The sequence below is a fragment of the Strix uralensis genome, chromosome 19, assembly GCF_047716275.1.
Source record: "Strix uralensis isolate ZFMK-TIS-50842 chromosome 19, bStrUra1, whole genome shotgun sequence".
NCBI lineage: Eukaryota > Metazoa > Chordata > Aves > Strigiformes > Strigidae > Strix > Strix uralensis.
The window spans coordinates 6373131-6392562 of NC_133990.1; the positions used below are offsets into that span (position 1 = coordinate 6373131).

At 51.0% G+C, this 19432-nt stretch overlaps 1 protein-coding gene across 1 annotated transcript in view; it reads right to left on the reverse strand.

The window, feature by feature from the left end:
* The window catches only part of NTN1 (netrin 1), a 105021-nt gene that overhangs the window by 46538 nt on the left and 39051 nt on the right, over nucleotides 1-19432 (reverse strand). The window contains exon 2 of the mRNA XM_074889257.1: nucleotides 3871-4059. Coding sequence (XP_074745358.1) covers nucleotides 3871-4059 — 189 coding nt within the window. The remainder of the gene's footprint in view (nucleotides 1-3870; nucleotides 4060-19432) is intronic.

Consider the following 19432-nt stretch of genomic DNA (forward strand, 5'->3'; position numbering starts at 1 on the left):
CAGTTGTGCGGTCTGACCTCAAAACGCCGGGGGAGCCCGAGCCCTCGCTTGAGTAACTGGTGTCCCTGGGTTTGCCTGACCACCCACCCACAGCAGCCACGGTCGTCCGTCAGCTCCCGGCTCCAGCCTGCCAGGCTCTGGCGCGCACCCAGCGTTGCCACTTCATGCAATATCCCTGCTCCATCTGTCATCAATTCCTTTGCATGTGGTTTGCAGGCTTCATGCCATGCTCTGCCTGTTGCATGGCTCTGCGACGGGGCATCTCTGATCACTGCAACTTTTTTGCTTTTATCGTTTTTGCAAGAAAACAGTCGGAAGCCAATGCAGAGGCAAGGAACATGGCATGGCTGCGTCACTTTTAACCATCAGTGTAAAAGTCATCCTTAAAGCCCAATTTATGCCTTCACCTGACAATTTCAGATCATTAAAGAAATCTTTTAATTAAACATTATTATAGGTTTGGCTGTTAGAAAACCAACCAGCCCTCTGCCCAGGCAGAAGGGCATTGCCCTGCTCCACTTTCTGCTCACCTTTTGCTGCCTGAGCCTCTCACCATGCCCTGCAACACGTGCAAAAGTTTGTGGCATTTTCCTTTTCTCCAAGTTAGAAAAAAGTAGACACTGTGCAAACATTTCTGCAACGTGATATTTTTGCATAAATACCCAAACCAACCATTTAAAACAATGCAACTCATGCCTCTGTAATTTTCTGACCTTAGATGCATTATGGATGGAGGTACATAACCTAGTGCATAGGATGGAGTGAGAGATGAAAAACACAAGTGAGAGGAAAGGCAGTTTAGCTGGACATGTCTGTTAGGCTGAATTAATGAAATCGAATTAATACAAAAATCTCTGCAGCAGCTCTTTCATGGAACATTTGCTGTGAGTTCGCCTGAGCTCACGCTCACTTGCCAGGGTGGTTAAGTGTGCTGCATGCTTCCTTGGCAGCTCTCTATCGGCTCACAAGGCACCAGTGCTCTATTATATGCATTTGTTTAAATGTGTTACATGTAGGACATGAATGGAGCAATGCGGTGGTTGAAAGAATCAAGTCTTACAGAGAAAACACAATCTGCTGGGTGAGATGAGATGTCAGGCAGTTGTGAGGGAGATGGCAGATGCTACAGGATGGTTAATTCCCTAATTCTAAACACATTCGGTCTAGATGAGACTCTGGGAGAGCTTTGCCCATCGGCAGATGGCTTGGTGAGATGATAAATTAATATTGTTATCAATGGAGAAATGACTGAAGTTGTTAGATGGTAGGGTTTGTTTTTCAAAAATGCCTGTTTTCAACAATTATTTCAGAACAGTCTCTGAATCAGGGAAGAAAAATAGAGGGAACATAAAATCCCTTGTGTCATAAACAGAGCTCAGGAAAACGAGTTTTCAAAGGAATGCCTTTGCTGTAGGAAACTTCATTTCGCCCGCTTTTGTATAGGACGATGGATTACGCCAACAATAAACCATTCCAGCTACTGTGAAATTGTGCTAATAGCCTGCGAGTCGGGGAGCTGTTCATGCACCAGCATATTTATTACATACCTTTGTATCTGTTAGCTCCAATAGCCACATTTTTGTTATAAACCGTGGGGGGTTGGAGAAGTATTTAAATTTGGCGATCTCAGATTTCAAGAGCAGGAGCGGTTCGGGAAGGCAGGGGGATGAGAAAACGACAATTACAAAGAGCATTTAATGGAGTGAATGACCCAGAGACTGGGAAATTCAGCCTTAAAACATTGCAGAGTCCCTTGTGAAGGCCAGAGAGCATCTTCCTGGGTGCTCGCTTGGGGAAACTGAGGCACAGCATAGCTCTGAGATTTCCCACCTGCCACCTGGTTGTGTTTTTTGGGTAGTACCCCAGTGCTATCAGCTACGGAGAGCAGCGCAAGAGTGAGGGGCCAGGGACCAGCAAGAATAAATGGGCAGGAGAGGGGGAGTAGGCTGCCTGGATGGGGAGGAGAGCTAGGAAAAGCAGGAGTGAGGAAGGTCCTGGGAAATGTCAAGGTCAATGAGACAGAGGGGGTTAAGCGTGGCCATCACTGCCAACACAGGGCAGGGACTGCATTCCCCGGGAGGTAAAATTTGGAGATGGACAGGGGATGGGACTTGCCCTACCCTCTAGCTGAGCATCCCCTCCCTGCTCCGTGCTCCCTGTGCTGATCCCAGAGGACTGGAATCCCTATGGATGCACAGTGACCCCGTGGAAAGACCACTCCTCTCCCCCAAATCCCACCACATCCCCAGGAGCCTCCATGCGGGGGAGGCAGCCAGGATAAATCAGAGCCCTGGGAAGGAGTTAACTGTGCTCGGGGAGGGGTGTGAATCCCCCCCACCGCCCCAGCACCCCAAAACCCTTTCTGGGGAGCAGGAAGGTAAATGAAAATCAGGCTCTGGGCATCAGCAAGTGCCTCTGTGAGCACGCCGCTGCCCGGGGGTGATGGATGCCCGCCTGCATCACTGCCCAGCCCCACTCAAGGAGAGCCCACGCCTTCACAATTTCCCTTTGTTTGCCTCAACCTAACGCGCTATTACTTCAGCTGCGACCCGGCCATGAAAGCAGAAATATGAACTTTATTACGACACATATCCGCTCGGGACCGGGGGGCAAGGCGCGGCTGTGCGCCGCAGGCAGCTCGCTGCCAGAGTGGGGGTCCAGCCAGGATGCTGGGTGTTGGGGCTGGCGTGGAAGCATCTCAGCCCCCCTGCACCCCTGCCTTCTGGCTCCCCGGACCCCGAAAAGACAGGTCCTCTCCCTGCCAGAGCCACGGGCTGGGTTCACATCCCACGAGCCCGCGCGTCGGCTGAAGCTGTAGCTTGTTAGCAGCCTCAGCACAGGGCGGGTCGAAAACGTCTCGTTGAAATAGTTTTTACAAGGTGAAAAAAGGGGGAGTAGGGCCGTCTAAAGAAGTGATTTCTTTTTCTGCTTTGGCAAAAAGTGTCTGTTTTCAGTGGAAAAAAAAAAACCATGAAGAAGCGTTTTCATTAAAAAATTGAAAATGCTGAAGACCCAAAGCTTTCCAGCCAAAAATACCCGGCTCGGGCCAAAAAGCTTTCCGTTTCTTGTTGAAACAAATCTTTAGAGAGAAAAGAGCTGAAGCTTTCTGCAGGAAACCCCAGCATCTTCTAATCTGGCTTCTTAATGTTTGCTTGATTCCTTTAGCTGTGTCTCAGGTTCAGGATTTATATCTCTTCCAGCAGACAGCTGAGAGTTAAAAAAGTTCATTTGTAGGATTTGCTCTTATTGCTTCTCCCACCCCAGCTGAAGCCCCGCTCGCCTTCACATCCACCGCCGAAGAGGAAACCTCAAAAAACTCCATTTGCTGAGCTCAAAATAAAATTGTTTCCCGTTTGTTTTACTGTTCTCACCTCATCCCGAGGAGGGAAATATTTTGTGCATGGGCTAAGCACTGCCTGTGCCCTGAGCAGCGCTGGGGGCGAGGGTGGAGGGTGGGAGCAGGAGAGAGGGTTTGGAGGAGGCTGAATTACAGAAACTAAGTCTAAACCTGTATCTGGGGTTTTGTGCAACTCTGCCCTTACATATGTGATGACCAAGTTAGCTGTGGCTATCGGAGCAGATGAAGCATGATTTATAAGTGCTAAAACTTGAAATAATTTAAAGTCATCCTTAGTAGTGAGGAATTTTTGTATTTCTGTGGCTTTGGCCTCACCGGGAGGTTGAGGAGACCAAGGAGAGGTGACAGAAGGGAACGTAGGGGCAAGAAAAGTAATTTCAAGGGCTTGGTTTGGGAGAGAGAGGAGCAGCAGGAATTTGGTGAGAGCAAGAGCTGTGGAAGCAGGAGCAGCGGGAAGGGGTCAGAGGATAAGGAGCTGTGCGGTCCCAGCCATCCCACCCCCGACCCAGTACCTTTGCAGGCCTTGCGGTGGGAGATGGGCTTGCTGAGGTCCCGGTAGAAGCCCTCCTTGCAGTAGTGGCAGTGCCGCCCCGCAGTGTTGTGCCGGCAGTTCAGGCAGACGCCGCCGCTCTTGCGCCCTGACAGCTTGTAGAGCTCCATGTTGAAGCGGCACCGCCGGGCGTGGAGGTTGCAGTTACAGGCTGCGAGAGGCAAAGAGCGGAGACCGTCAGCATCTGCGCCAGCCATGGAGGTGCCAACCCTGGGGGAGCCCGTGTGCATGGCGCTGGACACCCTCGAGGTCCTGCCTGGGGAGCCCCACTGCAATGGGGGTGTCACAGGGTGGGATGCTCTGGTGGCACCTCCGGCTAAGGGAATCCAACTGCTAACCCACATCCCTCCTTGACCAGTGCTATGTGGTGACTCCAGCTTTTTGGAGGGGAAGCTGAGGTCACCAAGACCTCGTTTCACCATTGTGACTTGCAACAAATACGCCCTTTTGCCTCTCCCCACTCTTAATGTGAATCACAGGCTGAGTGCAGGCAGAGCTGCGAGCACAGGGAGCCCATCCGTGGTTAGGAAATGGCAATGCACAACTCCCTGGCTGCTCCTCCAGCTTTGTTGCAGCCACTTTGCCCCATGTGAGTGTTGCTCACCTCCCTTCTCACCTGCTCTTGCACTGTGGTGCTTCATACTGTGCTACAAAGCCCCCCCCCCAGCCTGTTGGGAAACCCCCTGCTTCCCAATACCCCGAGAGGCCTCTCTGTCTGCCCCCCGGGGGAAAGGGGGTTTCCAACATCACCTGCCTGACCTTCTCAGTATGCTCACTCTGTGTGTTTGAGCTCCAAATATCATTTCAAGACCTTCCCAGCTACCTTCTGCTCTAGCTTTCCTTCCTGCACTTGGTACCCATAGCTCAAGGCTCTGTTATGCGTCTGCAGCCCTGAGCATGCTGATAAAATCTCACCTCTGCCTCCGCATCTCTCACCCTGCCACTGGGACAGGGCCAGCCTGACACCCAGTTAGTCAAATGCCAAAAAGTCCCCCTCTGATTTGATTGCATGTGCTGTGACTGAACCTGCCGGGAGATGTCCAATTTCTCCACCATATGCAGCCTAACGTCAACACAGGGACTATTTTAACAGGGGGCCTTCGCAAAGGACAACTTAAGGACTTCAAAAGCTCGACCCCTCGCCTGCCTCTCCCCAGAGCTGTCACAGGAACATCAAGAGGCAGTTGCTGGGGCTCTGTGCTTTGCCGAGAATTTTACAGCTTGTTTTCTTTTCCCTTTGCTTTTATTTGCTCTTCACCCCTGAACAATGCATCTGTGCAATGCCAACCCACAGCTGGGCCTCTCGGCTCGGCACGAAGGTGTCACGGCTCTGGGCTTGTCACCTTCCTTTAGAGCAGAGATGTCTTAATCCCTCATTCCTTCCTGTTTACCTTATGGTGCTTACCCAAGACAAAGACATGCTATATTTGCTTAATTATCAAATTTCAGCCCAGAAAATTACAGTGCAGTTCCGGATTATTTATCAGGAACAATCCCCAGCTAACTCATGACATGAAAGCAAAGGGGAGAGCAAAATCCTCCGGCCACGTCCAACCAGCGGGATGGAGATTGCTCTCTCCGTGCTTTGCCATCTGAATTCTTCTGGCTGACATGGTGAGGCCCAACCTCACGTCCCACCAAACGCTGGCAGAGCAGGAGAAGCAGCCACCAACGTGCTAATGGTGAGAAGAGTGGCCCGAGAGCAGTTTACCAGCTGTGAGAAAGTGAGATTCCTGACACCGAGTGGGGCCACGACTTTGGACTGCGGTTTGCCTCTCCTTAGATGAGCCCACCAGCCTGTGGGTGCATTTGTCATCTCCCAAAACAGGACACGACCATCAAGGAGACTGGAGACACAGCTCCTGCATGCAGAGGGAATTGTTGCTTTTTAGATCTGGCCAGTTTCACAGACACATTTGTGATACTACAAGCACACTTAAACGGCCTGTTTGCATCTAATAGAAGCGCGGGAGCACACACTTGGCACTTTCTTCATCCCCCCTTGTGAGTTTTTCCCTTTCCATCTTAATCTCAGGAAGAGCACTTCGTGCTTTGCTAGGAGCGCCCCAGCAGCCACTCAGCTATGGGTTCTCCTTTTCTCACGGCGTGCCACCTCGATGGCTCCGCTGCAGTCAGCGCTGTACAAATAGAGGGTTAGAGGTGATTCGTGCCCTGCAGAACTCATGAGCTAAGCTTTCGGGAAGGAGGTGGCCTTGTTAAAGTCCCAATCCTTGTTTTACAGAGAGGCAACCGAGATGATGAGATTAAACCCTTTTACCAGGCATGCGGGAGGTACAGGGTTGAGGGCTGGTTCCTCGGCTCAGGGCAGAGCCTTCTCCCAGGCGTGGACTGGCTGAGAGGTGCAACAGGGCTGCAACATGAAGGATGTCCTCTTGGTGACAGCTAACCACCAAGGCAACACCTGTATCAACAGCACGGCCTCAGGACTCAGCTCAAGCAGAGGAAAAGAAGATTTAAGTCCCTCAGTCCGAGGGTCTGTCATCCCTGCTGTAGACTGTGACCGTGCAGGCACTCCTCCATCATTCAAAGCCTCGAGATTCACTAGCAACCCTGCCTTTGGTGCTACAAACCGCAGGATTTAGTCCCTGTTGACCAACATGAGTAGACATTTCTCCAGGGGGGTGGCATGGCCTCACAGAAGACCTAGTTCTTCCTTTAATCTGGCAGAAATGCGTGTTTTCCAAAGAGCATGAAAGCTCACCTCCTCCTAAAACTTGTATTTTAGAAGAGCTGGACTTGGTACTCAAGTATTTTGCAAGATTGCATTGACAAATGCCTTTTTAAAATTCAAAGCTGAGCCCACCCGAAGAGCGAGTGAAAATCTTCACATTTCTTTGGGTTGCTTGATAAGCAGAAATGTTTTTACAAAGCCAGGAAAGAAGAACTCCTGGGATTTTCTCAAGATCTTTGCAAATATTTCTGCTGGTCCCACCAGGGCAGAGCTGCGCGGGAATGTGGAGGAATAAGTGGAGTGTGCAGAGCTGCTCGCAGCCCTGCTCCTGGGATCAGTTTTACATTGATCTTCCAGGGATGGGAAAATCCAGTGTCTGGAGAAGGGAAGAAGCTGAACCTCACAAGAAGCTGCAAGGAATTCCCCAGAACAGCCGTCCCTGTCCTCATCCGGAGAAAACAACATAAAGATTGTGCATTGTGATTTTATACCTCAGGGTATAAACCCTCCAGGAGGGAGTGAATGAGCTGGGAGAAGGTGTGGGTGGTCAAGCTCCTCTCCATCTCCAGCATCCCTGCGCTTGGCCTCCCTGCGAGCTCCACGCAAGCACCGCAAGCAGCCAAGGAGTGATGGCCACCCCTCCACCGTAACTTTCCAGCTTTTTTGGCTCCATCGGCCTAAACTTATCTCTGTCCCCTCCTTCCACCTGTACTCCCAGGGCACTGAGGACATCCGCTGGGCACCGATTGCCTCCTAACACCGTGTACACGGGTGCTTTTCCATCATCCACCCCCTCCTGATCTACCTGTTTGTGCTGGCAGAAGGGGCCAAACTGACTCAAGGAGAATGGTTTTAATTGAAATTACTGTCTCCTGTGCTCACCCTAAGTGCGGGTCTTGAGTGGCCAGTGTTGTGCACCACTGGCCACCAGCCAGGGCTAGCTGGTAGTTCCGTCTATAGCCTGATGTGTTTGCAGATGCCCAGTGGGAGAGTCTTGGTCTGACTGAAGGAAAATAGCTATCCTATTTTTTTCCTGACAGTAGCGCATAGGGATGGAAGAATTAGGGCAATGCAATAAATGACCCATCTAGGCGTCAAAGGCCTTGCTGGGGATGAGGCTGGGACACACTGCGATGGGATCCATCACACGGGTGCTACAGCCTTGGAGAAAATCGGCAGCGGGGGCCCAGAGAAGTGTGTGGCAATGCCTGGTCACACTGCTATCGCTGGGAGCCAGATGTTAGGACCAGCAGGGACGCAGCAGCAGGTCATGATGCTTTTGGATCCTAGTTCCAAATCTGTGCATGATCCCCAGGCACCGCAGGCAGGGTGTGCGGCTCGCTCGGCCACATTTTCCCTGGATGGAGGCACTCAGGAAACGCAGCTCCCTCCCACCCTCTCCCTCAGCCCAACGGTTAATCCCCTGTTGTGTTAAAGCATTTTGCCTAGTTCCTAACATGAATTGGCCTGGCTTTAATTTCCAGCCAGTGCTTCTTGGTTTGAATTTCCCTGCCACAGTAAGTGGCTCTTTAGCAACCCATCTTTTCTTTCTATGAATGCCTTTGCTGGCTGTAATAAAAATCACTTCCCAATACTGGTATCACCTACACTCCCCATGCTTTGATTTTCACATGGGGAAGACACCCCTGCACAGGCTGCAGACCCAGCACAGACCCAGCTATGGGCAAAACATATGCCAGGTGCTGAGACCTCTCCGATGAAAGGTTTTGGCTCCGGTTGCTCGACTAAGCCCGGTGCTGATGTCTCCTGCTCTCTTCTTTCTCTTATTTTGCCAAGGACCTCACAAGCCTTTTGTTCACTGACTTTATTGTGCACAGATGTACAGTGCTTCATCAGTCTCTACCTGGGCCGCCAGGCTCCGATATGAATAACCAGATATCACTTAAATGCAGATGTTCAGAAAACTGGAGAAAGTCGGAACGGAAAAGAGGAAAAATGTAGTTTGGAGCTGGGTGAAGAAACTACAGCACAGGCATTTCCACACTAAAAACAGTGACTTGGTCAAATGAATCCATCGAAGAAGGTCAAGGTGGACAGGATCTTCCATTTGGGAGAACGAAAGGAGATACATGAATGGGGGGCGCAGGCTGGAGCTGCGCAGTGAGAGCTATGGTTGTGGTCTTTTGTGCTGCTGCCGTGTCCCCCGGGCCCTGCGTCCCAGCGCCCTGCGTCTCCCAGGACGCATTCCTCTCCACAGTTTTCATTCAGCAATGACAATGCTGCCCTTTCAAAAGACCCCACCCTTCCAAAACTTATATTTTGGCAATTTTAAAAATGCAAATTACTTTTTAAACAAACAAAAACCCCAAAACATTTTGTTTTAATTTTTGCAAACAATAATTCAGGGGAGGGGGGAAGGGAAAAGGGAGGATAGAAGAACCCAGGGGCTGAAAGTAATCTCTAAATTTTACTTGAATTTATGAATAGTCTCATTCTCCTTAAAATTGTCCCTTTCCCAGATAAGTTTTTTTGCCAGAAAATTGCTAGCTCAGCCTGAGCCATTATTTCTCATCTGCAGGAACAAGCCTCGCGTGCATTGTCCCAGCTGCTGAGAAGGGCACCCTGCCGATGCCCATCTGTGGAGGGCCTTTGCTCCCAGGGGACCCCTGGAGATTTCTTCAGGGATATTATTTTTGAGGGCCATAATGGTCAAGCAAACAGCCAAGTCAAAGAGAGGGGACAATGGAGAGACCTGTCTGCTTGCTGAACTGGGAGGTAGAGAGAAATGCAGACAGTGGGAGGGTGTCCCTGGTCCCCTAGAGCATCGTGTCCCTTCAAGCCTGCTGCCAGCTGGTTTGAGGTTTTGGAGCAGCTGGACATGAACCTGGAGCTGCTGGATGAGCTCCTGCACCGCTGCATGCCACCAGATCCCTCTGGTCTAGCACGGGCTGCGGTGTGTTGGGCTATGGGGCTGTGCCCAGTGAATGATACTGGGTGGATGTTCCCTGGGGGGCATGGATGCTACCTGACCTGGGGAGGGACTTTCTGTCCATGCTTGCTGCGTCAAAATGGCAAAGCATGGATGAACACCAGCAGCGGCGGCGGTGAAGTCCTGTACAGTACAGCCTCTGCACGCGGCCCCAGGAGCTTGGAGCCGTAGGGACTGAGCAGCCAGATCCAGCTCTGTTTGCAGGGCAGGCGGCCCCGTGCCGTCCCGTGTGGCTCGCTGCCACCCACCACAGACCCAGTTGGCCAACACTAAACAAAAACGTTTGCTCAGGAATATTCATTTGTGTGCGCTGTTAAGTCTGAGTAAGGAGGAGGATCGGAAATTGGTTTGGTTTGCTCAAGCTAATCCACCGAGGGGGAAATCCATCGGGGTGTTGTGGCTGCAAGGGGGAGACACAGGGTCTGCGCCAGGCCCCAGGTTTCCCTGACAGTCAGAGCAAAAAGACGGAGAAAAGCGTGTGGACGCACCACAAAATATGCAGCTATGGCTGGCATCGCCCACGAAACAGGAGCCACAAACCTGGCTTACAGCAAAAGTAAGTGTGCACTGGTGATGAGGGAAGGAAAGTCCCATCCTTGCTGATGCATCCCAGAGACCCCCCACTGCTGGGGCTGAAGACTTTCTGGGCAGTGCTTTGCACTCTGACCTGCTCCCCGCGAGGCCAAATCCCTCTCACCCCTCTCCACCCATAAGAAACAACCCTAAGAGCAAGGAAAGACCAAACTGCAAATGTAGGTGAAGCAAGAGAGAGGGATCCTGTGGAGAAACATGCTGAGAAAATCTTCCCGGTGGCATAAAAAGGGGTTGGGGAACAGAAGACTTTTACATGCATGAAAAGCCTGAGGAATGGCAATTTTGCAGAAAAGTTGTAGACAAGATGGCATCAGAGTGACCCAAGACCTCCCTGGGGATGCTGCACACTCCAAGTGCCCTTCACTTCCCACTTTGCCCAGTTCCCAAACCCCTACATGCCCCAGGGAGCAGGAGGCCCTGGAGACGTCCCCCTGTCAACATTGGTTCTGCAAAGTACAACAACGCTCTGCAATACTGAGGCCCAACTTGGTAACAGCAACATTTACGTCTGCCTGAGATTTCCAATTATAAGACCTTCATTTTCTTTTACATAAAAAAATGCCAAACACACTGGGCTGAAATGTTTGAGACCGGGTGTGTGACTCAGGCTGAATATTTCTGGAAAAGTTCCTGCTAAAATGATTCAACTGCTAATGAGAAACAAGGCTAGTGAAAAATACAGTGTTGTGCCAATGCTAACAAATTTGGGGATTTCTTTCCTTAAAGAAAATCTATTTCCCTTATATTTGAAGCCAAGGCTTAAAAAGAAAAACATTGCTCCCTGGTAGGGATGTGTCTTTTGCTGTCTCTAGGAAGAACTGCTCAAGCTCTGCTGAGTTTCTAACTCACTGAAGAATGGGGGACATGTTCGGTCATAGTTGATGGAGTTTTGCAGCTAAATTCCCTGAAGATCTTATTTTCACTGGCCAAACCAAGCTCAGAACCATCCCTGCAGAGCCAGGGCAGTAGATATTTGTCCTGCTGGTGGACTCTTGGGTGCTGAGTCCAGCAGTGCCAACCTGTATTTCTCCCTCCTGCCTTTGGTACAAGATCTACCTCCGTACATCAGACCCCCCCCAGCAGCGACAGTCACCCACAGGCCCGTCAGCAGGAGGGGTGAACTTTCAGCAGATGCTGGGGAGTGGGTAGGAGAAGCAAATGCTAAACAGCAGAGCTTGATGGATTCAATCCATGAATGTGTTTTGGGGATTGCCCTCACCCCAGCAGACACTAGGGGTAAACCAGGCACATCCATGGTAAACCAGTTGTCCATCAGCACCTGTAGTCAGCTCAAATACTGGCCCTCAAAACTGGGCAGCAGAGAGCTTGGCAAAGCCGACAACCAGTATGTGGTCTCTGGAATCTGGTTTTGAGAACAGATTCAGGGAGAAAGTGCAGAGCTGCTCATAGATCAAACCCAAAAGAGGAAAGAACAAGTCCCATCAGATCAGCTACCGAGGGTTACTTTGCCGACACTCACAATTATCAAATTTTCTCCAGTGCTGTGAGACCAAAGCTCTTCCCAATAGCACAAGATCCCTTTGGAGAGCACCCGGCAGCTGCTGCAAACCAGGCATGGTGGCTGCTTCTCCATCCCTCTGCAGCCCCCCAACCACGGGAACTGGTTTCAACAGCAACAGACACTACTTGTGATTTAACCTGTGACGTGAACCTGACTGTGGTCTGATACATGTTTTTATTAATTTCAAGGAGGGAAATATTTTCATAACTGCTTCCACATTTATTAGTTCCAGACTGGACTGGAGCACTGAAATCTCACTAGGTATTTCCTGGCTGTCCACATGGTATTTCTGGCCCTGCAGGAAGTATCAGAGGAGCAAGAGCAAGGCTTATTCCTGGGAGATTTACAGCTTCGAGATGTTCAGATTATGAGCCAGATTTTAACAATCTCTGAGCAGTGGAGATCTCCCCATTGCTAGGCGGCACACGTGGCAAACAGCTGCTTGAAACCATCGAGGCCCCACTGACTTGTGTATTCCTGACTTGAACCCTCAGGGACATCTCCAGTGACCTTCGATGGCTCCTTCAAAGCCACCAGGCAGTTGACTGTCTATCAGCAGGCAATAAGGATGGATGAAAAACCTGTGGGCCTGTTGTATTGCATTGAAATGTTGAGATTTGTGGCAGCCTCTCACCCAAGGCATTTTATCCCAAGACAAAAGCAGTCTTACTCAATACAGGATGCAAATCACAAAGCAAGCCTAGCCCTGGTGCAGCACACAGGGTTGTACACAGTGCCTGGAAATGGGCTGCAAATTGTCCTTGCTTTCTCCAGCCAGTGTGCTGGGAGGGGACATCGGCCGCTCTTCAACAGAGACTGGAGTCTTCTTCCTTCTAGAGCACCTCTGAAAGCTGTCTGGATATGAGGGCTCCAACCTCATAGTCTACATCATGAGTTTGCCTCAGCAAGGACTGGAGGAACCATCTCTGAGGGCTGGACCTCATCTGGGGGCTGTGGCTGGGCTGGGAAGGACATGGGCAGAGCATGTGCCAGGCTCTTCTGGCCTGCACTGAACCTGCCAGCACATTGAACCCCCATTCAGGTCCCAGCACAGCCAGTGAAGTGACGGCACTCACAGGCACATTCTAGGTGATCTAGCAAGAGCTCCGTTTTCTTCAGTAGCTGTGGGATTTGACCAGGAGATTTTCTCTGCAAATCAGGTATTGTGCAGGAAGTTTGCAGATAAGCTTCAGCGTGGAAAGAGCTTAATTAATTAATTTTTTTGAGAAAGGAAAAGTCAAGAAGTGAACACTTTATTTCAGTCTGGGAGATGACTCCAGGCTGTCATCAGCTTGCTTTATTTAATTGCACCATCCATATCCAGCCTCCTGAGATTGTAAATACTTTGAAATGAATTGTTTGCATCCTGCAATTCATCCAGATGCCATCCGAAGGCAGGAGCTAACGGGAGAGCTCACCCAACAACCTACAGGTTATCAGAGAAAGCACATGGCCACCCCCGCCTCTGCCCACCCTAACCAAGCTCTGAGGTGCTCATTAAGTGTCGATGTTTATTTAGAGCCCAAGGGGAATCCACTTGGGAACAATTTATCCACTTAGGCTCTGGCCTTGTGGTTTCCCTCTTATCTGGTACAGATCTTAGCAGCAGCTTTCCTCTGACTGCTGCAGGGGTTGTGGTACTTTACAAGAAGACCTTTCCCCTCTCCCTACTCTATGCCATGGTGGTGCTTACCTCCTACCTGTCCAGTCTACTAACCTCAATGGGCAGCTATGAACTGCTGCAGGTTGAGCAGATGCTTTTCAAGGTGCCAAAATCAGCATCCCAGTCCCCGAGTGCCTGGTCTCATCAATACTTTTCTCTTTCTGTAAAACCAGAGCCCTGCAGCTCAAAAAGGAGGGCTCATGGTGATGGGGATCTGAGCACTGCAAACCTCAAAGTGATGCTCCAGCCCTGACCAAGGGACAGGAGCCAGCACACCCAGTACACAGGCCATCACTGCCCCAGCCCAAGGCATCTTCCTTTAAGTTTTCTTACATTTCTGATGCAGGAGTTTATCAGCCACTTGAGGGTTAATGTCACAGCAGAAACAGATATTGAAAGAATTTGCACATTCAGAGCAAAGGTTACTCAAAATGCAAAAGGCCTGATAATGCAACCAACCCAGCAAAGAGTCAAAAGATTTTAAAATCTGTATTAAAACTGCTCAGCCTAAAAGGACCAAGGATACAAACAGTCTTAACTCTGCCCCAAGGAGTCAGGAAACTAAAGCAATGCAAAGCGGTTTTAAACTAGCTCAGGCTGTGATTCCTCCAGGGCAGACCCAGCTTAAAATGATGCCACTCATGTGCCCAGTCACTGCCTCTCTGGTTGTGCTCATTCAACTGCCTGTGAGGTCAGGCTGTGCCGGGCTCTAGTTTAAAAACAAACAAAGCGTGTTCAGGACCGTGTTGTGTTTTTTTAACCCTACATCATTTCCCAATCTTGTCTGGAGCAGGGCCAGGGGAATTGTTAAACTGGCCCCAGCCAGACCTGCTACCAAAAGGACCCTGTGGCTGGGAGCTACGGGCTGCACCAGAGCCTGTCACGAAGCTGTACATAACCCATGGCTGGTCATCTCCCCCCAAACCCAGCAGCATCCCCTCCAAGGTGACGTGGAGTCAGGGTCCCTGTGCCAGAAACACCTCTATGAAGACCTGATCTTGCAGGATTTCCCCTTGCAGGATGAGTCGGCACCACTTTCTCCCGTGAATGACCCTTTTGTCCTTCCCTTGCCATCGGTTTGATGCTGCCTTCCCTCCTCTCTGCAGGGATTGCATCTCCTCATCACCCCAGGCAGTGCCAGTGGCTGCATCTTTGTATTTGCACTCCCCCAGACCCCCGTACCCCTGTGCCAGCAAGGAAAAGGGGACCCCTGCCTGAGAAGACAGCATCCTTCTCAGACCCGGGAAAGTACGATACCCTGCAGGCATCTCCCACGAGTGACCCATGGAGCTGCTGTGTTACAGCATGGACAAAAACCCCAGCAAGAGGGACTCTCCACAGGGATGGTCCCCTCTGTCTTGTCCCACATTGTTTGGGAGATGGTGCTGCCTGTGCCTGCAGATGCTGCTCGAGCCCTAGCCTCACGCTGTGAGATGGAGCACAGGTTGACTTCGGGAGCACTTGCCACGGCCTCCTCCCCTTCCCCATGAATTACAAATCTTGGCTTGGCCACTTGACGTGCCAGACAGTAACACAAGCTTGACAGATGACAGCTCTCGGGAAGGGTTTTGGTTCCTCTCTGAGGCCAAGCTGGCTTAGGGGAGCAGTTGGCAGCTCAGTGCATTTGTTTCCACCCGGCAGAGCTGGGATGAGCATCTGTGATGCCGTGGAGAGGCTGGTCATGCAGGCTGTCTCCCCTCCATGCAGTGCAGCCCGGACTTGGCCACTTTGGCTCGGTGGCTCTTTCCCTGGTGAGGAGATGCTCCCCAGCACAGCGCTCCTTCCCAGCCCGGAGGCCAGACCAGGAGGGGCAGAAAAACTCATCTCTATCCATGCCATCCCCAACTACAAAGCCCTGACTATGTTGAAAAGGACACACAGGTCCAGACAAGAAACTGAAGCCCTGAGCCATTCTAAGCTGCCAGAGCTGAGATTGAGAGTCAATTATTTTTTGAAAATGTTTTCCAACCCTGTTATATTAATTAATGCATTTCAATATAGATGAGTGCTTTGTAGGACTGGTTTCTTGCATCAGCTGTTGTGCAGTGAAGAACTAGTGTCTTGAAAAGCAGAGATCAAGCACCACTGGTCCAAAATAAGTCTTGTTCTTCCCTGCATGGTGGGTCTCTGTTTTTCTGGTAATGAGGTTCCTTAATCACTTCAGCCTGGTTTGGTTCACCAGCAAACAACCCTGAAAAGGGTACGAGCCCTGCAAATCTGCAAAGTGCTCTTCTGAGGCAGAAGTGTACATGGGAAACATCATTCCAGGACCCTGGGGCTAGACATCAACATAACACCTCCCTGTTATGCTAATAAAATGCAGTAGATTGCGGCAAATTAATCTCCATTCAATCAATCCTACAGTGACTATGAAAACAAGGGCCATCCCACCCCCAGTGCATGGCTGGAGGAAGGTGGGAAGCCTATCACTGGCACACGCATGTTGCCTCTGCTCTGCCCTTGTTCCTGCTCTACAAACACCCCAAAATTCAGTAGCTGTCAATGCCGAGGCAATCAGCAGAGTCAGCTCTCCCCTCTTCCAAGCCCACTCCTGCCCACCACTGCCTCCCCCAAAGCACGCTGTGCGGGTGTGTGGGCACACCCTTCCCTGGGCCATCACAGCTGGTGACAAATGCAGCTGCACCATCCTCTTCCCAGCACTCTGGCACATGAACCAACTCCACCAGATGCAGAGAAGGTACTTCCATGGCTCTGCTACTGAGCCCAGTGCAATCCTGGGCAAGCTGCCTAACACTGCTGTGTCTCTTTCCTTGTTCTGGAAGCAGGCACATGCCTCAGAGGAACCCTGGGAGGGTTTTGTTGTGGGAAAGACTAAGAGCTCTGGGTAACAGGAACCAAAATTGTCTATGGGTCTGCAGAAAGATGTTAGAAGAGTTACAAAAATTCAGCTCTAGCTGGGAAACCTCAACAGAGATGGATTTTAACTCTGCTTCCAAGTCTTCCAAAACCTGAGCTAATGCTGCAACCACACAGTACAGAACATGAATCCCAGCGGCTGATGGGGCAAGCATCCACCACCCGTCCCACATTAACCTGGACCCTGTACTGGTTCTGGGCTGGCATTTGAAACCCCATGCAGGTGTGAATTGCTTGAGATGCCTGTGTTTGCTCAGTGAAATTTGCACCTTCGGGGCTGTGGACAAAGCTCTCCTTTGTGGCCATGGCTGAGCCCGAGTAAACAGAGCTATCTTATCGCCGGGATGTTATCGGGGGATCTGAGAAAGAAGGAAAACTCGGGCTTATATGCCTGACCTCCCAATCAGCGTTATCATTGGCAAGGACATGAAAGTATTTCATGGAGGTGTTGGGACAAGCTTGTCTGCCCTGCTACCCCCACTGCTGCAGGACGGCAGCTTTCTGCTCGGTGCTCCCCAGCCAGGCTGGGCAGTCCCAGGACTCCCCTGCAAGGCACTGGTGTATTTTGTTTTCCTGGAGATTGGGGTTTTATCAAAAGCTGACAGACTTATCCTGCCTTATCAGGGGAGCAGTGCTACTGTTAATGGTTTTCTGTAACAGACTCTGGGCAAAAATGTTGATTGCTGCCTGGGCTCGAGTACAGTGGGGAGGGTGGGCGGCTGACATGGATGAGCACAGCATCCTCCGCCCGCTGCAGAGGCCTCTGCGAAGGCAGCACTGCGATCCCACACATGAACAGGACCCTCCTGCGCTGTCCTGCAATGTTTAACATCAAGACTCCAGCACCTGTGAACGTTAAAAGGTCATATCCCACCCTCTGCAGGGGAACAGCTGTCAGCTCTGATGTCCCACACACATGTCCATCTGGAACATGGTATTTCACCTTCTCACTTTCTCTCTGCTTGCCATGGGATACGTTATTTTTCCTTTCACTTGCTTCACAGCTGACTAGTGATAGTCTGCACTGGCTGAAAGCTCACCCCAGAGACGGTCTGGGCTGCAGTAAGTGATGGGCTATTACCTGATTGTTCAGCAGCCCTGCTGCTCCTTAGATGCCAACATCTCAAGGAGTCTCATGGTCTGCCTGTGCTCATCCTCACAAACAGCTATTCACTTTTATAAATGGTGAAACCAAGGCATGAAAAGGTTATAGTGTGGGGTTATACAGGTGTTAGGCTCCTTATAGAAAGAATTGATAAGCTGGAAATACAAGTACCTTTGGGGCCATGGCACCTATTGGACAATGTAGGGCAGGGACTTCAAGCCAAGTTTCCTCTACCTTAAGCCAGTGCTTGAGCATAGTCCTGAGGGCACAGATGGCAAAAATGTTTGGTGCAGGACAAGGGGAATGGGTGGGTTTGGACACACTCTGCCAGCACCAGAGGACACCCATGAAGGATGCTCAGCTCCCGCCTCTGCCCAGCTCAGCCCAGCCCTGAGGTGGTGCGGGGCTGGGAGTGATCCCACTGACTCAGCATAACCAAGGATGAAGCAGACAGACACGTATTCGGTCCTGAAGCAAAGCCACCAAATCTGGCCCTACAGCCCCCCTCGGGCAAGGACAATGCACCTGGAAAAGCAGCAGCGCTTCACTGCCCAGCCCAGAGCCTGTGGCTACCTGCACACTTTTAAGGGTCGCTTAGGGCAAACTTTGATGGCGTAAAGTCAAAACACACAGGGCTGTTCCTCTGTTTCTCTCTGAAGGATTTAATCCAGATCAAAGCTAGTCAAACACAGGGGTTTCCCAGCTTTTCTGCTGGGGTGAACCTCCCATGAATGCCACAGCCCTTGGCTGGTCTGGCCCTTGCTGTTCCTTTCACTCAGGCAGGGGATCCAGGAAAGACCAGAACTGTTTGAAGAGCATGGTTAATCCCTGGATGTGACAGCATTCATGGCAACTGGGCAGGTCTTTGGAGAGGAGCTTGACATGAACACCCAAACACTTAAAGCTGCATGTGCTTCAGGACAGCAAAGGCTGTCTTCAGCTGTAGAAACTTTGCTTTTCATTTTAGCCAAAACTTGAGGAATGAACGTGCCCAGGGGTGAGTTTCCTGGTAGTAGGAGGACGATGCTGGGGTCCCTCCTTTCCTAATGTCACATCACCCGCATCTTCCAAGCTCCCTGTTCTCCACTGGGCTGTTGCTATGAAGCCCCTGCCAGCATCCAGTGCTCACATCCATAACCCCAGGGTCACTGCCAAAAAACACCCCGGGGCAGAGAAGTGACTGAGCAATGTCAACCCCAGGCCTAAGCAAAGGTGTTGACAACCTCTTGAGGGCAGGGGAGGAGGAGGAGGGATGGCACAGGGGATCTAACAGAGCGCTGGCTGTTCCAGCAGCCTCCTTTTCCCCTGCCCTCAGGGAGACCAGGGCCACATGCTCATGGGACTGCCAGGCAGATTTTATCAGACCCCTTTAATTAGCTTATCATGGGCAATTAGCTCCACAGCTCAGACTGCCCCGGCACAGTCTTCAGGTCTGGATCCTTTCAAATGAGGGCTGCAGATGTGTAAACATCCCTGAAGCTACAGGGCTGAGCCGTGATGCTGGTGATGGCAAAGAGGATGCTCTGAGATGGGCTTGTGCCACTCGAGCCAAGAGATGGGCCATTTGCCCTAAAATTGCCCATGCCACCACCTTGAGAGAAGACTTCTGTCCTGGATCTGAGCCTGGTCCATGACCATCCCTGTGGTGACAGCAAGGAGGGAGCATGAGCATGTTCTTAAGTGGACATGGGGCAGCCTGGGCACAGGCAGGAATTGAGCCACATCCCCACAGATCCTGAAGCCAGCCATTACAACATATTCCCATCCAAATATACCCTGAAGTTATGCCTATAGCTTAAATCTAACCTGTCAGAGACACTTCTCAGCTCATGTCCAGACTGCCCTTCCTCCACCTTCCTCTCCATCACAAGTGGCCCATGGGAAGGGTCTCTGGATGTATGACCCCACACTGTGTCTGGAAACTTGGGAGAAGCTGGTCCAGGCCAGCCCTGTGCCAGGGAGCATGCCATTCTAGTGGTGTGGAAAACCAGGCTTAGCTCTCATGGCGAGGGGGTGGCCGCAGTGTGAACAGTGCCACATGATGTGGCTGCTTCTCAGGTCACACCTGGGTTAACATTGTACTGCTTCGGGACAGGGTTGGAAAAGCCAATTGCCCTGGGC